We start from the raw sequence: 26,510 nt of genomic DNA, 5'->3' as shown, positions 1-26,510 counted from the left end.
TTGATTTGTGTACAATACAGTTCGTAAAGTTTCTGTATTTTGCGATTCACAAGTGTTTTCTGTTTATTTATGGTTTTAAAATGCATTATGGGATGTTTATCTCTGCTCTGTCGACTTTTGATGTTGACTCTACAGTTTTATAAAGTGACTTAATTGACATTTTAGTAGTTTAAAATAATATAATGTATAAGATATAACTTAAGATATAACTAAAACAAGTCACTTTTTCCAACTTTTCAAGGTTAAAAGGTGTTGGAAGGAAGTTAAAGCTCTCATAATGCTATTCAAAAGCAGAAATAAATGGAGAAAAAGAGAAAAAACAACAACATGAAATCACCAAATACTGAAAACTGCTAACTTATGGATATTTTTTTACAGTGTAGACATATTTTAATATAGTTATTCTAATATACTGTTAAAGTTCATTCTGTCTGCCCCAGGACATGACTAATATAGGGCCAGACAGAATCTGCGGACATTTTTGCTATTTCTGCGGAAATTTTTGTTAAAAATCTGCGGATTTATGTGTAATTATTTTTTTTAGAGTATCGTAACTAAAACCTTAATATATAAAATAAAGAATCTTTAACTTTTATTTAATGTTTACAATGCAAATCCAATTAGATCCACTTTATTTGGTAAACAAAGCAAGTCTCTCATATAACATATCCACTAAAAGACTATTGCATTATTACTATTTATTATTGTAAATAAATCATATGAATATTTTTCAGATGAGTCAATAATATAACTGAAATTAATAAAAAAAAAAACAGAATAATATAAATGTACACACATTTACACAAGTAAATAATTAGACTCAATGATGGGCTAAAATCTGCGGAAATCTGCGCGCGCAGATTCCGTGTGGGCCTACCATTACAATCTCACGGCAATTCGTAACTTTTTGATTTAGTCGCTAATTCGTACGATCTAATTCGTACAATATACCATATACTAATACGATTTGCTCATCCCCCAATGACGGTTGGGTTTAGGGGTGGGGTAAGGTGCCACGCCTCCTTTTTAAAATCGTACAATTTCGTACGACTGAACTCGTATGAATTAGCCACTAAACTGACTATACGTAAAATAGTTACGTTTTCTCGTGAGATCAGGCTGGGCCTACTTATAACTCCCTGTGTAAGTTTGTTTAAGAAACAAATGTTGTGTGAGTTTATTTGATAATTGGACAACACATTAACCATTAGGCAAAAATAGTAATGCACAGTAATTTCAGCAGCTAACATTTTCTTTGTAGAGCTGAAAACTACGGTGGCTAAGAAAGCACAAACATGCTGCAAGTTAAGAAAACACATCCATGTAGCAAAGAATTTTAGCATAACATCCAACATATATGCAAATACAGACATGCAATTACACTGTCAGCAGAAAATGATATTTTTAGTGCATCACCAGACAAAACAGCCCTCTTATATCTGAACATTTACCATGCTTTACACTAGGCCTGCGCAATATATCGTTTGAGCATCGATATCGCAATGTGTGTATCTACAACAGTCGCATCGCAGGATTAGATTATTTATTGAAGAATAAAATATGAAGATATTAGTAAATATTTATATGATTTATATTAAATATAAATATGACGACCATGTTATTTTATATTTGAATGTTCAATTTCTGAACTTGAATACTGTGAAAACCAAAAAACACTGTTTATTTATTTATTTTTGCATGTAATTTATGCAAATGCACTGCACAGAAAAACACTTGATCATCCCAGTCTAATCTAAATCAATGAAATCTTTACAAATAGAGCTATTCAAGTCATCTGGTGAAATTAGATTCATATAGCAGCAAAACAAAATAAATCGCAATGTAATATTTTTTCCAGCCCTAAAAAAACTTGAGTAGTTTTTCAAACAAACCCTTAAACATTTGATCAATACTAACAATGCTGCTTTTAACACAACAATAATAATATCTCATTTCTTCTCACATTCATTTGCCCCCTAAAGAGACTGAGGCTGAACATCTGTTTGAAGCACACAACCTAAAACAGATCATTCCCTAATTCTCTAGATGAACATCTTTAAATGAGCCCAAACCACACCACTGTGCTGGGAACGACTGAAAAACGAAAGCCTGTTTTACAAATCAAACACATGCAGGACATCCTGACAGAAATCCCATAACCTCTAGTTTGTGCACATGAACCCTGCTGTTCCCACACATGCATTAAACTCCCAGGAGAAATAGAGAGAGAGAAAGAGAGCGAGAGAGCTTCGGGCTCCTAGTAACACACATATGGAGTGTTTCTTCAGCTCCTGCACAAAGACTCAGACTAATTAAACAGGAGAGTGTTTGCATGTGGGCGAGTTGGGTAATAAGACATGCATTTTATATAAGACAATCGTGATTAGCATCCCATAGAATCAACTCAGCTACATTTTATTGAGAAATCACTCTTAGTCTTTGCTTTAAGTTGGCTCTTCTTCTCACTTATACACTCAAAAAAGGAGTTGGCTGCTTACTACTCATGTAAAATTAGCTTAATAAACAACACAATTCTTGAGATTTGTTCAGGACAACTTAATTTTTATGTTCAATCCACTTTAATTTGTTAAGTTAACTTAATTTGTGTTGGGACAACCTGAATGAAATGTGTGGAATTCATATTGTAAGTTTACTATCCTGGTGAATTCAGATACATGCTTTTTCAAATGCAACCTATATGCAAACTATAAACTGACTTAAATTAAAATCAAATGCATCTGCTACACTATAAAAACCATTTGAGTTGTTTTTATTTAAAAAAGCAAGTACATTTGTTGACTTAAAACTATTAGGTAAATTAACTGTGTGCATATAATGTAAAATAAGTCAACTTATCAGTGCTAAGATGGAATGGTTTTACTTGCATAAAGTTATCACATTTTTACAGTGCATTTCATCAATGCAATCATTTCACACACAACATCAGATATCACAGATGCTGAATTATTACAACAGACAGGACTGTGTAAAACTATTTGGAATGGGTTCCGCAGATTAATCAGAATTCCGAATTCTAAACTCAGACATGTTTAGAACACGAATGGCGTTCGAGCAGTTTGGAGTCAGGTTTGCTCTTTAAGAAATGAGCAGATGTACTTCTTTTTATTATAATAATATGTTTATTATTAATAAAGTTAGAGATTAGAGATGTTAGTTAGGAGCATTGTCAGTTATTATTGGATATTAGAAAATTCATTTATTAGACTCAGATGGTATTAGATAGATATATAAATGTGAATGCTCATTTAATGTAACTTTTAGATTAGCGTTGTTGTCATCTAATAGTCACTTAAATTAAATAAGCACATTGTTTATGATGCATCATTTAAACCTCTACGTCGTTATATTTTGGCAAATACATTTAATTCCAATTCAATCCACATAAATTCACAATTTAGCCATACAGAGTCCTATTCGTCCCACATAAATAACCAGTAATGCATACCTAGCTAACCCCATAGAGACTGTTTTCTGTTCCTCACATTATTAGATCAAGAAACAAAACGTACTGTGTGCTCCAGAAATAATCTATTAAGAATTAAACCAGAAAAACCACTAAAAAGTGAAAATACAAATTTCATGAAGCTTGGTCTCCTAAACATCAGGTCACTAGCACCTAAAGCACTTATCATAAATGAAATAGTAACAGATAACAATCTTAATGCACTCGGTCTCACTGAAACCTGGCTGAAACAAATGACTATATTAGTTTTAAATGAAGCAACTCCTCCAGGATTCCTCCAGGATTCTTATATATATCCATTTTCTCATGATGTAGCATTTGTTTGATGTATTTTTTATTGAAACTCTGACAAACGTAGCTCTTTACAATCAAAACAAACTCATTTTCAACTTTTCGTTAAGCTGTTTGACAGACTTGAGATCTAAAATGTTAAAAATAAATGATCTTATAAGTTTATTTAGACAAAAACACAGATTAATGTAACCCATTCTTTTCCAAACAAATCTATATTCCATATCACTCAGTTTTTACTTTTAAAATGTCCGGTTATTTGGAGAATGTCGAATAGGACATTACATGAAATCATTATTGTCTTATTTATATCTTTATTGCATGCTTTACATCATGTGAACTTAAAACTCAAACCGGCTCAGATCTTGAGCATCGTCAACCTCCTCCAAAATCACATTCAAACTGAACTAGAGGATGCAGGTCTGAATTCATTCTGCATCTTATCTCTCAGCTGATTCCACAGACACAAACAAAATACAAGAAAGATTATAATCATACCTGCAAACCAGCCTGAACCGCCATCATTAGTTACAAAAGAGATTCACGTCCACATTCTGAAAGAGAGACAAACAAAACACTGTTAAAAGGCAGCTCAGACAGGACACGCATTTCCTGCAAACACTCAAAAACACAGCGCATGACAGCTTAAACTCCAATAAGAGGATGATGTTTATTGCATGCAGCTCAATTTTTATTAAATGAAGAATATTTTAATTTAAAGATGTAATCCAGAATGAAGAAAAGATGTAAATCACTGTGACCAAATACCAGAGAGAAAGACAAGCGGCAAGATTAAGACAGTTCAGTCAACATGAGCACAGCTGAGGAAACAAAGCCAATGTCTCATTTACTTACAAACACACACACACACACACACGCTCATATCCCGATGAGGGCTTCCCATACAGCTCTGAAGATGTTATTAAACAGACTGTGTGTTTTACCCCCCTAAGCATTTTAGACATTTTCAAAATATGCCATTCTGTATTATTTATAAGCCTGTTTACATCAATGAAGGTGACAAGAGTCTGTGTGCATTCAGGTTTAAGTCCCCACTGTGATAGAAAAACAAGTACACACACACACAATCACATAGATGCCACTTCAACACACACACACACACAGTCAATAACACACTCACGTGAATCCTAAAACCACAGACAACATCTCCATCAGATGCTCACCTGAGCCAAACACACACACTCACAGTAGGGATCCAGCTGAAACTCCACCTGACACACCAGAAACACCTCAGCGCAGTAAATCCCAACATACACACACACACACACACACACACACACTGACAGAGGATATGAGTGCGAGAGAGACCGACTAATGAAGCCGCACAGCAAACCCCCATCCAATCCCAGCCAAGCATTCACAATGCCTCTATTGTTACAACCCCCTCATTCACACACACACACACACACACACACACACACACACACACACACTTTGAAAGTAAAAAGGCATCCTTCACACAAAAATTTTATTTACTCATTATTTACACTCCCTCAAGTGGTTATATACACCTTTATGAGTTACTTTCCTCTATTGAACACTAAAGAGGATATTTTGAATAATGCTGAAAACCTGTAATCATTGACTTCCACTGTAGGAAAAACAAATACTATGGAAGTCAATGGTTACAAGTTTTCCAACGTTCTTCAAAATATCTACTTTTGTGTTCAACACAAGCAAGAAACTCAAAGGTTTGGAACGAGTGAAGGGAGAGAAAATAATGACAGAATTTTCATTTTGGGTGAACTGCCCCTTTAAATGTGATTAAGCATTTTGAATTATGAGGACAAAAGCCATGTCCTCATAAACCACATGAATAGAGTCATACCCATGTCAAAATCCGAACACACAGGTTTATAAGGATTACAAGGACACTTTAGCTATAACCAAGTTTTTTGGTGTATTAGGGGAACACACTCTTCCACTTCCGCATTTGCTGGTCAGCCAATCACATGCTGCAATTTCATACACATGCATACATAAGTAATGAGGAGGTGCAGTACCCAGAAAATATGTGCGCTTAGAATAAATAACACACCATTTTTATTAAATTATAAATTAAAATAAACTCACCATTTACTCTTTTCAAGTGGTTATAAACCTTTACATGTTTCTTTATTGATTCAGTTAAACAAGAAAAGATATTTTGAATAATGCTGGAAACCTGTAACCAATGACTTGCATCGTAGGAAAAACAAACACTATAGAAGTCAATGTTTACAGGTTTCTAACATTCTTCAAAATATCTACTTTTGTGTTCAATAGAAGAAACACATTTTTGGGTGAACTCTCCCTTTAAGTGTGATTTTTAACCATTTTGAGTTACGAGAACACAAAGGCACGTCCTTACAAACCACATTAAGAGAGTCACACTCATGTCAAAATACTAATTTCTGTCCTTGCATACCACTCAAACTAGTACACACGCTCACACACAAACAAACCCATCATATTTTATACGTGAAAAACCCTGTTAAAGGCATAGTTTACCCAGAAATTAAAATATACTCACTATTTACTCTTTTCAAGTGGTTACAAACCTTTATGAGTTTCTTTATTGATTCAGTTAAACACAAGACATTTTCAATAATGCTGAAAACTTATTGTATAACCAATGGCTTCCTTAGTAAGAAAAACAAATACTATGGAAGTCAATGGTTACAGGTTTCTAACATTCTTCAAAATATCTACTTTTGCATTCAATAGAAGAAAGAAACTGATGTTTGGGTGAACTTTCCCTTTAAGTGTGATTTTTAACCATTTTGAATCACAAGAACACAAGGCACGTCCTCACAAACCACATTAAGAGAGTCACACTCATGTCAAAATACTAATTTCTGTCCTTGCAAACCACTTAAACCAGTACACACACACACACACAAACACATTCTGAATGCGAAATGTGTTTGGGATAGTTCACCCAAAACTGAAAATATACTCACCGTTTACTCTCCCTCAAGTGGTTCAAAACCTTTACGAGTTTCTTTATTGATTCCGATAAATACAAAAGAAGATAATTTGAATAATGCTGAAAACATATAACCAATGACCTCCATGGTAGGTTACAGGTTTCTAACATTCTTCAAAATATCTACTTTTGTGTTCAACAGGAAAAAAGAAACTCGTTTGTGTATGAACTCTCCCTTTAAGTGATTTGAAAGCATTTTGTATTATGAGGACAAAATGCATGTCCTCACAATGCCACTTCAATAGTCACACCCAAGTCAAAATACACATTTCTGTCCTTGTAAACCTTGTAGTTTCTTTACTGATTTTGTCAAACACAAGATATTTTGAATAATGCTGAAAACCTGTAACCACTGACTTCCATAGTAGGAAAAACAAATACTATGAAAGTCAATGGCTACAAATTTCTGTCCTTGTAAACCACTAAATCCACCAAACGCACACACAGTCCAACGTCTGTCAGTTGCACAATCCTCCACAACAAACCCCTCCATGACAGCACACAAAAGAATCTGATATTTTCCTTTCTGAAGGGCAGCAAGAGAATGAACAACAGCTTTCTCTCTCCAGCCAGACATGAAACAGCAGAGAGAGCAAGAGAACGAGTTCATTACTGGAGAAAACAGCACGAGACTCGATCTTCTGTGCATTCAAGCCCACAAAATGTCAAGCGGCGGAGGAGATGAGAAACAGCACAAAACCCAGAATTGATGTGTGTGGCTGATGAAGTGGGTGGCAGAGTCCCGAGGGCCACATTCCTCCGTCAGAGCATATCCAACGTGGAAATAAAGAGTCGGTCAGTAAAGCAGAGACACGTCTGACCACTCCACCCGCGGGTTTATTTACTACCGAACGTGTTTCACAGAGTCTCTTTAAAGCAAAAAGGCTTGTTGACGGTGAAATGAAAATGCCGTCATCATGCAATTATAATGCAATTACCTCAATATAGAGATAATAACAGATTCTCAACAGATGATGGTGATAAAAACATAGCACTTTAATTGAAGAGGTGTTCATATTCAGCGAGAAATTATTTTTGACATTTGCACATGCATGTTACGAATGCTTTTTAAAAATGTTTGCTCCATGAAACATTAGGAAATACTAGAGTTATAATGCTGTCTGTCTTCAGACTTCAGGTTTAAAATAACAATCGAGTAGATTACTAAACATGTGCAGCATCAATTGTTTCTGAAAACTCGTGCATCCTCTGCGATCGCTTGATTGTTGATAGCTATTTCATAATGTACATCTCAGCATCTGCAGAATGTGATTTTCTTTTTCACAAAAGGACTTACATGATTAGGGCTGGACATTTATTTGTTGTGTATTAAGGAATCATTCAGTCCAAATTTAGAGCTCTGACATTGTTTACTCATGCAGTATAAAAATCAGGTCACACCTTTTCTTAAAGGGTGTTCATAAACCACGACATGACTTTACGCATGCTTATGACAATTGCTATTAAGTGTCATTTGCTCTGTTATGACATTTTAATGCAAAGATGACACTTTGTTAAGACATATTGACATAAGCAAATACATTACAGCTGTTTTTGTGTTTGTCAAGACAACTTGACATTATCAAGACAACAAAACTTGTCATAAATCTGTCATAAACATGACTGTGATGAAGAGATTATAACCGTCTCATGAATTTTACAATAGCATCATTAATATAGTTTTAGACCAACTACAGTGGTACAAGCTGAATTTGTCATTAAAATGTCATTAAATATTAATGACACTCTTAAAGATTATATAACAGAGTACTGACTCTGTTTTGTGATTCTTAAGTGCTTCTCATATGATATGTGAGTGACCCGTACAGCTTTACTGTAGACATTTCCTCCAGCGAGAATGACGTCGACTGAAACTTTCTGTCATACACCACGCTCACCAAAAGGGTACCCTTGGTAATGGAAATGCAAGCCAGATAAAGGTGACCCGTACCAAACCGAACCGTACCGTACCAGTGAGTGGAAACGAGGCATTTAAGGACAAATACAGTTTGTGCCACTGAAAGAGTGATCATAAAAATATTCATGACACAATTACACTGGCCTCATGACAGTCATGTTTATGACAGATTTATGACAAGTTTTGTTGTCTTTGTAATGAAGAATTGTCATGACAAAGACTGGCTGTGATGCATTTGTTTATGTCAAGTTGTCATTAACAAACAATGAAAATCTTTGCATTTAAAATGACTGTAACAGTTGTCATAAGCAAGCATAAAATCTCCTTCACATTCATGATACACTCTCAGAAATAAAGGTACGTGATCTGTCACTGTGGTCTTACCTTTTCAAAAGGTACAAATTTGTTCCTAAAAGGTCCATATTAGTACCTCAAGGGTACATATTAGTACCTAAAAAGTACAAAAGTGTTCCTCTTGAAATGTTTTAGGTACTAATATGTAATTTTAGGATACCAATATGGTCCCTTCAAGTACAAATGTGTACCTTTTGAAAAGGTACCACCCCAGTGACAGCTCACGTACCTTTATTTCTGAGAGTGTATGCTATCATACGATAAAGGTTTCATGACAGTCTTACGAAAAAAATGATGATTACATAACGGACTAACTTATAAAGCATGAGTAAACAATGACAGAGCTCTAAATTTGGACTGAACAATCCCTTTAAGACACAACTAATTAAATTCCAGCCTTAATCACTAATTCCTCTTATGAAAATCACATTCAGAAGATACTGAATGTAGATTGTGACACAGCCGTCAACCATCAAGAGGACAAAGAAAGTATCAAAGATTACAGATGATGAATTAACTAAAACATTTACATGTGTTTTGTAATTACTTTTTCTTGGTATTTTAAAACTGAGAAGTCTGAAGAAAGACGTGATATGATGTGAATGATGTGCAAGTGTCAAAACAATTCTGGGTGAACCATTCATTAATATTTCAGCTAAAGTCAAATATTTCCTTTTCTGAAGTAATTATTTAACAGACGCCCAAAAGAAGACTGTGAAATAGCTGTCAAACTTTAAACTGAACAAGAACGCATCAAAATAATAAATAAATAAGTGCATAAAACTAGATCTACTTTTATTTCTGTGTGAACTGTTGTTGTTTGTGGAGTCTTAAAACATTAAATGTAATTCATTACAGTACTTAAGTAGTTCTTCACACATCTTACTTCTGATTTACAAACTGTGCACTGAAAGTTTTACAAAAAGTAAAACATTTGAAGCGTGATGCATGAACTCATTTTTATTCTACAACCAGGGCTGCAACTATATATGGCTTCCAGCATTGATATTGCAATGAGCGAATCTGCAATAGTCACATTGCAGGATCTGCAAAGTGAAGTTGGGGTTATAAATAAACCAGGAAAAATTCTTAAGATGTGATTTGTGGAGCCATTGCAAAGTTTAACTCTAATCTAGAGTGAATGGTTTAATTTGGATGCGTTTTTTTAAGCCTGTGACTGTACAATCTTGAAGCAAATTTAAAGGGCACCTAGGTTAGCCTTTTTTCAGATTTAATATAAGTGTTTTGCGTCTCCAGAATGTGTCTGTAAAGTTTCAGCTCAAAACACGCATCAGATTATTTATTATACCTTTTATTAAAGTCCTATTTACACATTTTAGCACTGGGTGGCGGTTTTGGTTGTACTGCTTCTTAAGGCTAGTCCTCCCCGCCACCGTTTCTACGTGCCTTAATCTCCTCCCTTGGCTGCGTCAGACAACAGACAGACTTAAAGGAAGCAGATCTCACGTAGCGTTTGTGAGAAATACTACAGTAAGAATTTTACCAATGAGTATTTGTTGTATTTGCATCGCAGAGTCACACAAAGTTCATGCGCACACACACCGCAGCAGACACACACACACACACACACACACACACACAGACAGACAGACAGAGCGTTTAGCTTTGCACTTTTTGCACACAAATGTGACATGATACTGGTAATCTCCACTGCTGTATAGATATCTGTTATATTAATGTACAAAATAAACCTGATTTAACGTCCACAAAAATTGTTCGGACACACGGCTGTGCTGATTAAGTGAATCTGAAGTGAATCGCTGTAATTCATTACACACATGCTCTGTTTTAAAACATTTTAAACTTGTGAAACTCACTCTTGATCATGTCTGATGATGATTGATGATCCCAGCGAACTGAACTGAACTTTTATACCCGGCTGCTTTGCGCTCGTCCTGTCTTGTTTATATGATTATACACGTGACTACCGGACATGTTAATACGCGCAGCTGTCAATCAATATTGGTGGGTGGGGGGACCGCACTCCTACGTAAAGTTGCGGTCGATCTGAAGACCGCTCCAATTAGTCCACCGTTTTTATGTTGTTAAATTGAAAAAAAAGCACTGGGTGTGTTTATATCACCCCAATATGACAGTCTATACACCATACCTGCACATATGTCTGTCCAAACAGCTTGAAAAGCAGATTTTTCACCATAGGTGCCCTTTTAACCATTTAGGCACAAGAAATTTGAAAGCTTGTCACATTTAATTTATTATAATCGTTTCATTATTGATTCATTGAGAACTACAGTGTTATTTTATTGCACTTCTGTATTTCAATCCTCCAGAAAATGCTTTAGTTCTGTTTATTTCATTATTATCTTTGTTCTATGGTGTTCATCTGTGCTTTAATTTGTCACATTTAAAAAATATCTTTGGGGAAATTTAGTATTTTGTATATTTTATGCAGACGCAGTCCTCTAAAAAATCATCCTAATCAATGTAAACTATGAATTATTTCCAAATAAAGTAATCTTGTGAAATTATATTCATAAATCGCATTATATATTGCAGAAAAACTAAATAATTGCAATGTCAGTTGTCCAATATTGTCTACAACCAATTCAACTTTCAGCCCAAATCACATAAAGCATGAGAAACCTCTCAGCAGATGATTTGCTTGCATAATCACAATCCTAATTAAGGACACGCCCACAAAAACAACACACACAGACAGTGACTTTTCCAGCAGAAATGAGGCTGGGCGTGAGATGACAGAAACACAAAGCACTCTAACATCATAATCCCATTATAATGAAGGTCTGCGTGAGTTACAGTCGATTTGTGTCTTTAATTAAACGCGAGCAGCACACAAAGCGAGCGAGTGCTGGGGGTGTCCGCGTGGTTCCTCAGGTCATCACATAATCACGTTTAAGAGGATCACGCTTCCAGACACATCCCGCCTGCTCCTCCTCCATGCAGACACGTGGCACATGCGTGTATGCATGCGTGTGTTTGTATGTGCATGCACCAGTGGCTTGCACATGGGTCCCAAAAAAGCCGGCCATCAATCAAAGTCCCTCCCTTTCCTGCTCTTTTGTGTTTGGTTGTGATCTTAATTGGCCTGTCAGTTGCTTTCATTAGTAGGCAGAGCCATCAACACACACACACACACACACACACACACACACACACACACACACACAGAATTAATGCTCCCGGAGAGGATGGGGCATCCGATAAACCATGGGTCAGAAGCCCTTCCCCCAAAAAACAGAGTAAAACCACTCTTTTACACCTGCCACCTTATCAGTGAATGCACTAATGATGACTTATAAATATAAAAGGCCAAGATTTTAACTGGTGAACCCCTCCCCCCCAAAAAAAACAGGATGAATAAACTGTGTACATTACATTTATTCATTTAGCAATTGCATTTATATGACTTGCAAATGAGGTGTAATGCTGTTCAATGTTGTCAGTTTATTGTTATTTATTAATAATGGTAATAATAATAATTTTATTGCATTTAAAGGAGCCTTACTCAAAGAAATGTCTTTTGCTGCTTGTTTAAACGAGTTGAAACAACACAATTCTTAAGGTTTTTTTTGGGACAACTTATGTTCTATGGAGTTAAATTTGTTCAAATGATTCAGTTAACTTTATCGATTTGTGTTGGGACAGCATTTTTACAGTGAAGTCTGCCTTATAAAACACACTGAAAACAGAAACAATTAATAAGCAACACCTAAAATTAGTGCAATATAAAACAGAAAAATATTTGTTTCCAACGTGTGGGTTAGGCATGGGGCTGGTATAACATTCTGATGGTTTGATAACCTTGAATAAAATTATTTTTAAATGTCTGGGTAAAAAACTAAACCTTTTTTCCCTTTTGAACACAGTATATTTTATGTTGAGAAACATTTAGACTATTTTGGAACAGTAAACGTGTCAGGCTAAATGAATTATTGATTCTGCTGTCTTCATTTGTTTCTAAAACAGATTTTTTTATAATTTAAAACGGCATCTTTCTGCTAGAGATACTGCTGTCCTAAAAAACAAAAACAAAAAACAAGTAAAAAAGTACACATACCTTAGGAACTGTATTACAGAAAACTTTGACGGTTTTTAAAACCTTGACTTTTCCAAACCACAGTACCTTAAAACTGGTTATCATGCCATGCCTAACTTGGATGTTTAGAAAATCATCATTAAAAAAAAAAAGTATTTTTATAAGTATGAAACATGGGCTGCATTTTAGACAGCTGCCTAGAAAACACCCGGCAAATTACAAAACCCAAACATGCTTGGCTTGTAATTCATCAAAATGTTGGATATGCAGAACTTTTTAGCTATTCATTTTGATGCCAATGGCATTTTTGGTGGCCTGAAAAGATTTTGTTCACTGCAAAACGGTGACATCATGCATACATTTTGCATCAACAGATTTGCTCTTCAGTGTTTGGACTTTTAGCAGTGACATTTAAACCACACTGAACTGAACTTTAACTCTGTAAACTGGACTGACACAGTCTCAATTTACCAGAACTTCTGTGTTCAGCTGCTTTGGTGTAATCTACATTGTCAAAGCGCTAGAGAAATGCAGACAAATTAAATTGAACTCTGCAAAATTTGATCAAATAAGGAAAGTGTGTAAGAAGAATTCTCTCTCTCTGTTTACATCCATTGCTGTGTCTTTTTGTAGGTCATACAAGTCTTGCATGTCAACATTTTCCCTTGTTTCTTGCTTTACTTTTAGCACAGATTATTGTTTCATGATGAGTCTGTCTGTTCCTTCCCATGTCTGCAAAAACTATAATAAAAAGTTATTCAAAAAGACAAATTGAATTAAAGTTGTGTGTGTGTGTGTGTGTGTGTGTGTGTGTGTGTGTGTGTGTGTACAGATGCATAAGCTATTTCTTTACAAAGTGGCTAGTTTAGCATCCTGAACACGCATGCATATTTAGTTGTTTTCACATATATGTGTGAACAGGGATCATTGTCCAACACTGTCGTCATCATCATGTAAAACTTTTCCATTTTTAGTACAACACTGTCATCTAAACAAACTCTCCGTCATGCATAAAATCGGCTTTGCGATTTGCACATTGTGAAGTCTAATCCCTACTGAAAAGGAGAAAAGAAGGGAAAAACTACTTTATCATGCTTCTGCAATTACAAAACAAAGCCCCATTTCAGAAACTTCCATCATCACCAACTAAACTCAACACAACCCCACCAAAATTACTCAGAAATAATAAACAGAGCACTCCACGACGATCTACAAAGTGCAAAAACAAACATCTAATACTGTTCAGATCAATCTCAAGAAGAAACACTTACAGCAGGGCAAAAGAAAAAGCTTTCAGTGATCAATTTGAAAAAGAAAGTATAATATTAAGATCTTTGTGTAGTGGAAAGACTTTAAGAGTGTTAAAGATTATTTGCGCGTATTTAATAGCTGCGCAGGATTTAAAACACAGTTTAAACTTCACAAATAACCAAACACCAATACTTCAGTTCAGCAGTAATACAGACAACTCTCTGGAGTCAAGAAAACATGTGCTGTGTACTAGGCACGGGCCACTGTAAGATTCTGCCGGTGTGATAACCTTGGGTAAAAATACCACGGTATCATGATTAATTCTCTAAAACACACTCTTTTTAAACGTCTGGGTTAAACACAAAAACTTTTTACCCTTTTGAACACAATATATTTTATTTTGAGAAACATTTACACTATTTTTGAGCAGTAAATATGTCAGGCTAAATTAATTATTGACTTCCGCTGTAGTCTTTTTTTCTGCAAATGTTTTTTGCAATTTAATACGTCATCTTTAGATATATTTTCTGCTGGAGATACTGTTGTCCTAAAAAAGCACAAAAAAAAAAACGTAAATAAAAATTGTGCACATACGACGGTTTCAAAATGTCTACGATTTTTAAAGCTTGACATTTCCAAACCACGGTATACCTTGAAAACAGTTATCATCCCATGCCTACCATGTACCAATTTGCATTCTATCATCATCCTAAATAGTAATCAAAAATAAATAGTGCGTCTCAAAGCTTGCATAATCGTCTGTTACACACTCAAAAGTTCACTCAAAGATATTCTACATACTTTTTAAGACATACTATCCGTATGTGAATTGGGATGCAGCGATGCACTTGAGACTAATGGCAATGCTCTGTTCATGGCATCATGTAAACAGAAGCCGCTGTCATGGTAACACAACGACAGGTTATAAGACACTAACAATTAACCAGCATGGAGGGTCTGCACCTCCCCGGCCCACTAATCATCTGCTGGGTCATTAATAAAGGAGCAGTAATCCAAGATTCATAACAATGAGCAGCATGTGCAGCAGAGATCATGGGAAATTAATCCCAGCATTCATTTATTTCAGGATTTCCCCCTTCAGCCTCCTCTGGAGCTCAAGAACCCACCGATGGCACAGATCAGGCAGATGGTCACTGGAGGCGCAGGATATGGGCTGATTCTGGGGCAGTTTACGTGTAGCGTTTACACACACACACACATACACACTCACGAATAATCATTCATACACACTCGCACATGCGTTCACACTTGCACAAACACATACTCATGCACGCACACAGATGTAAACAATCACACATAGGCATAATCACACACACACACACACTTACAATTACACACACACGTTAACAATTACAAACACTCACTCATGCACACTCGCAACCACACACACACTCACTCATACATACTTGTACAAACACTAACTCATGCTCTCTCGCAATCACACACACACACACTAACAATCACACTCCAACACACCAGCACAAACACGCACACATAATCACGCACATTCGCAAACACACTCACACATTTATATACACTCAAGCATACTTGCGCACACTCACAAACACACTCGTGCACACAGTCTCAGGTTGACTCACTCACACACACACTCACACTAATGTACACTTTCACTAACACACACACAAAAACACTCATTGGCACACACACACACACACACTCACGAATAATCATTCATACACACTCGCACACGCGTTCACACTTGCACAAACACATACTCACAGATGTAAACAATCGCACACAAGCATAATCACGCACACACACACTCACAATTACACACACACGTTAACAATTACAAACACTCACTCATGCACACTCGCAACCACACACACACTCACTCATACATACATGTACATACACTAACTCACGCTCACTCGCAATCACACACACACTAACAATCACACTCCCACACACCAGCACAAACACGCACATTTGCAAACACACACACACACTTATTCATATACACTCGCACAAACACTCAAGCATACTTGCGCACACTCACAAACACACTCGTGCACACAGTCTCAGGTTGACTCACTCACACACACACTCACTTGCGCACACTTACACTAATGTACACTTTCACTTACACACACACACCACACACACACACACACACACACACACACACACACACACACACACACACACACGCACACACACACGCACGCACCACACACACCTCCAATATATGAAGCAAGCAATATATGAACGCAGAACAGTTAAGGAATAACTCCTAAGTGTTATTGTTAGTTAGTCCAATATTGAAATGATTTAGACTAATTCTTCACTATACATGGCACAAAAGAATACTTCGGCTTCCTAAAATAGTTGGCCAACACATTCAATCTGTTAACAGCAGTTCAACAGCAGTCTTTGGTGATAAACAAAATTCCCTGCCAGAGCTCAAGGACTCGCTGAGATCTTTACGGCTGTAGTTCACATCAGGAAACACCTGCAGTTTAGCTCTCTTCTGCTGCTGGACATACACACGACAAACATGTCTGAAGCACACATCTGTTTAAAGCCTAGATGAGCATTGAAATAATCACATCCATAGCTAGACTGCAAAAAAAATGATATGCTTACTTAGGATTTTTGTCTGTTTCTAGTCTAAAAATTCCTAAATCTATTAGCAGTAGTCTTGTTTTCAGAGATATACCTCAGAAATAATTGAGTTTCTCTCTAAAATCAAGCAAAATAATCTGCCAATGGGGTAAGCGAAATATTAATAAAGTGAAAACAATTTTATTTAGCTTACCCCATTGGTAAAGTAAAGTCTAGAAGGGATACAGCTGTGGATACGCACATCAATATAGCATCATTTTTGTAACACTCTACAACAACAATTACTATTCTTACAGTACTGTGATGGTTGGGTTTAGGGTAGGGATTCATAAAATACAATTTAATGAGTAATTTAATAAATAATACTCTGTACAACTACTGTTTCTACATTACTGTGACGGTTGGGTGAGGGTAGACATTAATAAAATACAATAAATGGGAAATTTAATGAATAACATGAATAATTCTCGGTAACTTACGGTCGCAACCGTATCTGACCTAGCAACAACCCATTGGGTGATTATTTAGCTTGTTTTAAAGGTAAAACTCACTTAATTTTAACATATTATCGCTTAAAACAAGACAATATTTCTTGCTTGTCCAGAACATGCTACTTGATTTAAGAATTGTCCGACATTTGGATTATAAACAAGACAAAAAATCTTTTTTGCAGTGACTATATATATATATATATATATATAATATATATATATATATTATATAATATATAATATATATATATATATGAGATATGTTTTGATAATCTCACTCTTTCTACTTAAACATGTATCTGTTACTCTTCAAACAACTTAGTATCTTACTAATTAAAGCCTAAATTAAGTGAAAATATTCCACTCTGATTTACTATAATGCTATACGTGTTATATTTGTCAAACAGTTCATGATTCATCTCGCATTTCCCATGGAAAAGTCACGTAACTCTATAACAACCGTCATATTTCAGTATGGCTGCTAAAAATAACCATCAAAGAGCCTCTTTTATCACTCAAGTCAGCTTTGTTGACATCTTATTTTCCTTTTCTACGGAAATTCTCTTTAAAAACAAGCACATAATCAGATAAACAAACTCCTGTCTCTCTCTGCGTCGTTCTCCCTCACTCACTTTCTCACTCCAGTTTGTTTTGGTGTTATGTGGTTGGCAGAAATAGCAGAAATTAACTCACCAGAGTATATTGTGTTTGTTTGTTGTGTCAGTGAGTAGAGGTCTCTTCTTCTGTTTGATCCACGTTTCGCTCCGCGGCGGCAGGTCGGCGTGCGCGCGCTTGTGCGTGGATGTGTGCGTGGACGCGCATCAGCTGGATCTGTTCTGTTCCTCCACGCGCCTCGGAATGTTCAGTTGAGAATGAGGGATTCGCGGTTCAAAACAGCCAATCAGAGCGCAGATAAAAAAACACTCAATGGAGAGGGGCGGGACCGAGTGCGTAGGTGGGAGGTTCCCCTTTTTTAAAGCATTACCTATTATTAGTCTATGAGCATTACAGTACGGATAAACAACGAAAACCTGACATGAGATATTACTTATAATTTATGCTGGGCATAGATTAATAGATTAATCACTTGCAAAAATAAAAGTCTATTTTGACAACTATATATATATATATATATATATATATATATATATATATATATATATATATATATTATATATATATATATATATATATATATATATATATATATATAATAAACATATACATAGAAACAAACTATACAACACAATTTTGTTACATAGATATTTACATATATATTTATATATAATTTGCATCATATACATACACATAATTATATCTAAATATGTCTAAATGTTCTCAAAATATATATACATAATAAATACAAATTATATATATATATAATATATATTATATTATATTATATATATTATATATATATTATATAATATAATATATATTATATATATATATATATATATATATATAAATATATATATATATATATATATATTATATATAATATTGTGTGTGTGTGTGTGTGTGCGCGTGTGTGTGTGTGTGGTGTATATAATATATATACACATTTTCTCAAATATAATATATATAAATATAATATATAATGTATATATATATTTATATTTATATATTATATTTGAGAAAATGTATATATTTATATACACCACACACACACACACATATATATATATATATATTGTATATATAATTAATACAGTAAACGCACCTAAATTATGTAAAACAAATATTTCGGATGCAATTCATTTTTGCCCAGCACTAGTTATAGTTTATATAACTTATCCATATATTTTAATATGTAGATAAATAAATCTGTTAAACATAATTTCAAACATGTTTAGACTTTTAACTTTCACAAACAGTATTTAAAATATTAAATTAGACACCGTCCATTATTTGCTTTTTTACATTTCAAAAATATAATGTGTTTTGCCTTTTATATATTTATTTAGCATAATAATGCTATTCTAAATAATTAAGATAGTTCTTTCTGCCAAAGGCTAAATGAAACGAAATACAGCATTTCTACCATTGTGACTTGTCTTGTGGGAAAGTGAGTCACTATGAATAATATCTTATTCCAAATGCTTAAAATAACTTCAGGCAGCATAAAAAACTACATCATCACACATCATACGTTTGCTTAGTAACACAAATAAGGGCGTACACAAACTAATGCTTCTTAAATAAAAAAGTCTGTGTTATTTATCACTTTCTCCCAGTTCAGATTATCTCTGGAATTAACACACTCCTATGCATATGATTGGTGAACTGAACAATGGATATTAAACCTAGTCATAATCACAAAGCAGGATTTGTTTGCACAGGTAAAATCTGATTAGCTCCACTGGGTCACACAGAGGATTAAACTGGCCTCTTTTCCACCTCAAAAACCCGACTTATAATAAATAAAACTAACAATTAATAAAAATTTCAGAAAATAAAAATCGCCTCACTATAAAAAAATTACAAATGACATTTTACAGTAATTAACTAACTATACTAGTCGCAGTTTAATAAACATTCAGAAAATTTGTTGACAGCGCCTCCGTATGTACAGTATATGCAGAAAGTTAACGCCTACATCTCCCAGAAGGCCTTGCGCGTGACGACACGACCACAGCAGCAGGAAGTGTAGGAACTGACCCGTTGCTGTTGATAAGGTAAGGATTTACGTTCATGTAAAATAATCTACGGTGTCATGTAGGCATATAATGAAACAACCACCCAATAGCTTGTGGCTTATGTGTGGTATTTGTTTAAACGATCCAGCATTTGAGTGTATTAGCAACCGGAAGGGTGATTTTCATAGCAGCTAATGCTAAGCTTCCACCAAAACATTTGACACTTACCTTCAATATTTCATAAATCAAGCCATTTATGTATATATTAAAGTCACATCGGTGATATTAGAGTTAGAATAGAGCCTTTACACTTATGTGATCAACTTTAAATAGTATAATATTAAGTTTACTGGCTGTTCTGAGTAGAATTGCATGATATTGGAAACAACTGACATTGCGATATATTGATTTCTGCTATTGATAATGCGATGCTAATATAATTTTACAAGATTATCCTATTTGGAGAGAATTCCTAATTATATATTGGTTGGAATGATTTGTAGGTGAGTGCATCTGCATAAAATATACGAAATTAATATATATATTTACAAATTAATATAAATTAAAGCACAGATATCAACAACAGAACATTAAAAATGAAATGCACATCATTTTATGGTTGTTGGTGGAGTCTAACAATATTGAATTAAATGTAAAATAGCATTGCATATTCATTAGTGTATTAAATATTTAAACCGGACACTGAACTACGAGATAGATCTCATTATAAAAAATACTTTACACATCTGGCTGGGAAAAATGCATTTAAATGAACTGGAAATCATCTCACTCTCCATCTACAAAACATTGCATCAACACACTTATTTCCTACTGCAGCCCTGAGAAAATACTGTTCAGAGTCAGAGGATCACAAAGGATTACTGAAATGTATTCTGGTCTTGCCAATTTACTCAACATTTTTGGATTAATGTTGAAGCTTTTATCGCTCACAATATTTTAAGAACATTTTATTAATTTTATAAACATGATTTTGGGTTATTATGTTAAGGATCGCTCTTTATAAGATGCTGGTTTTATTAAAAACACAATTCTATTAGCATGTAAATTTCACACACAAATCCTTCATGGTGTTAGAAAAAGAGATTAAAATGTATATAAAAGTGATTTCTAATTCTAAAAATAGCAATTAAAATGGTTAATATATGCTTCTCATTTAACGTTTTTACATAAAATGTTTGTATACATGTATTTTCTGTACTAAAAGTGCATTTAAAAATTTAATTTAGTTAATAACTGAATAAAACAATATAAATATAATATTATATATATATATATATATATTATATTATATATATATATATATATAATGTATGTATATAATATATAATGTATACCCCTCCTCTTTTTTATAATTATTTAATTTTTTTCTCTCATTTAATTCTTCTTGTTAAGGATTGTGAAGTGATTTTGTTTCATAATGAAACTGTAAATGCTGTTTTTTTTTAATAAAGCAAATAAAACCCCACAAAAATAAGGACTTTTGAAAAAAAAATAGCTTTTCTGGTGTATCTACCTTCCATTTCTTAGTTGCATGCTTTTATTTATTTATTTATTTATTTATTTATTTATTTATTTATTTATCTATCTCTCTGATATTTTTCTTTTTTCTTTCTTTGTTTGCTCTTGGTTAAGTAAAAATTGTTGTTAATGTTTGTTACACTATAATTGTAATAATTGTTTTTACATATGTTTGAAAATAAATCTGGACAAAAATAATAATATTTAAACCCAAATAATCTTCATTATTGGAGCAAACTTGATAATTTCTCGTGGCCAAATGGTTTATATGAACTTTAAATCTTACAGTCACAGGCCTTAAGATTGGAGATTGGAGTTCAACTTTGCAGTGACTTTACAAATCACTGTCATTATAATTGCAACGAGACACTGCAGCTCCTGTGATGTGACTATTGCAGATTTGCACATTGTGATATATCGATGCTGAAATGATATCTTGTTTTGTGTGTGTTATTACCATAAATAATAGTGTTGTTTTCTTCAGGAAATGACCTGTACATTAGAGAAGGTTCTGGCCGATGCCAAATCACTGGTGGAGAGACTCCGGGATCATGACAGTGCTGCTGAGATCCTGATTGAACAAACCACACTGCTCAACAAGAGAGTGGAGGCCAATGAAACAGGTCAAATACTCTTTTTAACACTGACGTAAAGTTTGTTTTATATTCACACATTTGTTTAGTGAAAACGGTCCTGTATATTGTTTACCATGCTACATTGAATATTCGGTCAGGAACTGCATGCAAGTATGACTTCAAAACAACATTAGGACTATTTAATATGATTCAATCTATATGTACATTCACCATAATAATTTTAGAGAAGTATTATTTGTAAATTGTAAATAGGGAAAATCATATAATCAGCCAATGACTATCAAAATACAACACTATTCATCGTTGATGAAATGGTGCTAATGTTGTTTTAAAACTCATACTTGCATGTGATTTCAGACCGAATATTAAAAGTAGCATGGTAAAACAATATAGGGGGCTGCTAAAATGAACAAACGTGTCAATATAAAACCAACTATACCTCAGAAATAAACCTAAATCACTGCCACAGTATTTTTTACATCAAAGCAGTCACAGTTTACCATAAATTGAACACACTGTCTGTACAGTATATGCCTGTTTGTTTATTTTTTTGTCCAATCGTTTGTTGTGATCTCAGTATCAGGAAGAGATCGAGGTGTTAAACCAGGTTGCGAGGCATCGGCCACGTTCAACTCTAGTCATGGGAATCCAACAGGAAAATCGGCAAATACGAGAACTACAGCAAGAAAACAAAGGTGTGTGTTTGCTGTTTTGTTTTTCCTGCAATGCTATTTGAGGGCCTGTTTTTAAAGCTCAGTGTCGTGCAGAGCTGCACACGTCTCTGGAGGAGCATCAGTCCGCGCTGGAGCTGATCATGAGCAATACAGGGAGCAAGTGTTTCCGCCTTCTGATGGCCAGCAAAAAAAAGAGGATCCCACCATCGTCACGCAGCTCAGAGAAAGCACACGAACGTCAGTCCCACACACACACACCTGCGAGTCACTATAAAAAGCTGCTACACCACGGATTCATACTGGAAATCCTTGAAAATACTTCAGATGTTTTTATCTAGTGTTTTCAAGGTTTATAAGTGCATGGAAATGTAATTGTGCGGCTTGCATAATAATTCAACTTAATAAATGGGTAAAATAATTCACTTTAAAATTAATCTTACAAAGAGTAAATCAGTTTTTCGACATGAGGCTTGGTGCGAACATGCCATCAACTATTTTCCTTAGATACTACATTATACAGAAAGCAGCTGATATAATGTGATTAAAGTATGTAAATTTGCCACACTTGTGCATGGCTTGAAAATGCAGCTGGAGAAGTGTAATGTAAAATATCATAATAATTTTGTAAATAATTATATACAAATAATCTAAGCTACAAACGTTGAATTATCGTGCGCAAATGGCTTGAATTGACTTGAAGTGCTTGCGCAGTCACAGTGCCCTGCAAAGAATATGCACATCCATGCATTTATTACCACTAGATAGGACTATTGTTACTCATTATACTTTGGGATTAGTCAGAAAACCTTATCCCGGTTACAATTAGTTCAAAATGCTGCTGCAAGGCTTTTAACAGGGACCAAGAAACATGAGCACATTACACCAGTCTTACGCTCTCTGCACTGGCTGCCTGTGTACTATCGAGTCACTTTTAAAATGCTCCTCTTGGTTTTTAAATCTCTAAATGGCCTGGCACCTTCTTATCTGTCAGACATGTTAATTGAGCATCAGCCTGGTCGGTCTCTTCGGTCATCTAACCAGAGACTGTTATTCATACCTAAGTCGAGGCTGAAATGCAGAGGTGACCGTGCTTTTGCAGTAGCTGATCCTAGGTTGTGGAATGCTCTGCCCCTCTGTATCAGATCTGTTTCATCCCTGTCTGTTTTTAAATCTAGGTTAAAAAGTTATCTCTTTGATTTGGCATTTATCAGTGAAAATTGTCTGTTTTAGCAATAATTTTATCATTTTATATATACATTTGTTTTTTTATCTGTTTTGATTTGTACTGTGCAGCACATTGGTCAACCTCTGGTTGTGTTAAATAGTGCTATAGAAATAAAATTGACATTGACACATTGTAATATACAAATTAATATACACATGCAATTAATAAATAATAATCGGCTAAAATCTGAAATGACTCCACTATGATCTGAACTGTAGTGTCTGCTCATTTATAATGCCAACTGGACACTGCAGACCCTACTTTTCACTCATTGCAGTATCGATGCTGAAATAAAATGCTGTGCAGCTGTAAACTGTTACTCTGTTTACGTCGCAGGAGATGCAAGCGCACATCGAAAAAATCAACGAAATGGCCACGGTGATGAGGAAAGCCATCGAGGTGGATGAAGGACGACTGTGTGAGGATGAGGAGAGAATCAAACGCCTGGAGGTGACACACACACTTCTGTATAAATCACTATATCTAGGGTGATACGACTACAGTTTCACAATATGAGTGGTTTTATTTCACAATAATGAGATTTATGAGATCATATCCACTTGATTATCTGGTAACACTCTAAAATAATGGTCCATTAGTAGAGAATGGATTTACTAACATGAACAAATAATTATTAATGCATTTATTACTGTATTCATTCAGCTTTTTTAATGCTAGTTAATGTCGCTCAAGGTAAAATCATTAGTGCACTTGTTAACTTTAGATTGTAATTATCCATTAGTGAATGTTGAACTCTTATTAATTAATGCTTTACAAGAGTATTCATACTAAGTTAATATTAATAATTGCATTAACTAATGAGCCATTTTTCTAAAGTGTTACCTGATTATCTCATACAATATTTATAGAAAAATACTAATTTATTAAATATGTCATTAACAATATGAAGTGTATTAGAACAGACACTGTTGTTTAGTATTTATTACTATTTTAGTATCACTGAAATGCTATTTAAATAGTTTGAATGAGGTTTTAGATTTTCAAGCTTTTTTTTAGGACGCTCTTTGAAAAACTGAGGGTAATTACAATGACTTGTGAACTTTTATTAAGTAAATAAAATGTACAACATGGTTATCATGGAGTTTTTTGCCTGGTAAAGGGCTAGTTTTAGCTTTAATTGTAGTTTTAAAATATTCTATGTAGTTTGTTTTAGTGCAGGGGTAGGGAACCTATAGCTCTCGAGCCACATGTGGCTCTTTGACCAAAAATATGTGGCTCTCCAGCGGTCTCCCTTCAATCATATTTTACCATATAAAAAATAATACAGTCACTTTCCTATCGAAAATACAATTACACTTCCCTCTTTATTGTAATATTTACAGCAAAATTAATAAGAACTCTGTTAACAATAAAAGAACGGTCTTCATTCATGGACTTGCTCAACATGTGACGCTTCATATTTGATTATTTTTTAGTTGTGCATCGACATAAATTCAGATTTTGTTTAAACCTGTATATTTATATTATATATTTATATTATATTTATTAATACAGTAGCCAATGCATTCTTAAGAGGCATTTTGAGATATACATACATCCGAATGGCTCTTTAAAAAAATGCATTTGCTAAAAAAAAAAATCAGAAATGGCTCTTGTTGAAAAAAGGTTCCCGACCCCCTGATTTTAGTGCATCAAGTTAACATTTTTAAATAATATATAAAATAATGAATCATAAAAGTGACTGAAAAGAATATAAAATATTTCTGTTTACCTGCATGTCATGTGACAAATTGAGAACTGTAAACATGTTTGAGTAGCTAAATTAGTTCATTAGGGATTCATATAGGATTAGGGATGTAGAGTAGAATCATATATATGCAACTAGTGTCTTATTACCTGCTTATTATTAAAATATTGGCCATTTATACAGTACAATAAAGCACATATTTTATTTTACACCCCTAATACTACCTTATTAACTATTAATAAGCAGCAAATTAGGAGTTAAGGCAATGTATGCCGCTCAGCCTTATACGCTGAACATGTACTTGTGATGTTATGGTTAATAATAATACCTGAATGTGTGTTTTGTGTGTGCAGCTGGAGAACAGTGGCCTGCGAGAGCTTCTGGGAATCAGTCGAGAAGCGTTCTTTTTTCTTGCTGCTGAAGAGAGACGATACATCAGACAGCAACATCTCTGTCACCGCTGCTCACCAAGCACAGACATCAGCCCTGAGGAGAGCTGAAGACAAAACCAGCGTTCAGGGATGATCTACACTGCAAAACAACATCTGATAACCAACAGCGTCTGGATTTTTGTTGGTGTTTTCTGTTTATTGATGTTGTTGAATTGAATTATGGGATGCTGATCTCTGCTGTGTGCACTCTTGATGTTGAAAATTCAACTTCAATGTGAATGCAACTTTAACAAAGGGACTTTTATTGACATTT

General features: G+C 34.5%; 2 protein-coding genes across 3 annotated transcripts in view; one reads left to right on the top strand and one right to left on the bottom strand.

Moving 5' to 3' along the window:
- The window catches only part of gas2l3 (growth arrest-specific 2 like 3), a 31,547-nt gene extending 13,282 nt beyond the window's left edge, over positions 1 to 18,265 (bottom strand). The window contains exons 1-2 of one of the 2 annotated variants that reach the window (XM_056456252.1): positions 18,118 to 18,265; positions 4,274 to 4,329 (exon numbers count right to left, since the gene is read on the bottom strand). In XM_056456252.1, coding sequence (XP_056312227.1) covers positions 4,274 to 4,300 — 27 coding nt within the window. In that variant the 5' untranslated portion in view covers positions 4,301 to 4,329; positions 18,118 to 18,265. Of the gene's footprint in view, positions 1 to 4,273; positions 4,330 to 4,959; positions 5,048 to 18,117 lie in introns of those variants that run through there. The other variant, XM_056456253.1, reaches the window with a different exon arrangement.
- Positions 18,266 to 20,048: 1,783 nt separating this feature from the next.
- fgfr1op2 (FGFR1 oncogene partner 2) lies at positions 20,049 to 26,330 on the top strand. Its single transcript, XM_056456402.1, is given in 8 exon segments — positions 20,049 to 20,103; positions 22,089 to 22,216; positions 22,768 to 22,893; positions 22,966 to 23,057; positions 23,060 to 23,113; positions 24,434 to 24,547; positions 26,159 to 26,212; positions 26,214 to 26,330. Coding segments are annotated over 7 exon segments (684 nt in total). The 5' UTR covers positions 20,049 to 20,103; position 22,089.
- Positions 26,331 to 26,510: the final 180 nt, after the last annotated feature.

Source organism: Danio aesculapii, chromosome 4 (assembly GCF_903798145.1).
Source record: "Danio aesculapii chromosome 4, fDanAes4.1, whole genome shotgun sequence".
Taxonomy (NCBI): Eukaryota; Metazoa; Chordata; class Actinopteri; order Cypriniformes; family Danionidae; genus Danio; species Danio aesculapii.
Note: the sequence above shows the minus strand (reverse complement) of the source record. Positions and strands in the feature narration are given on the sequence as shown.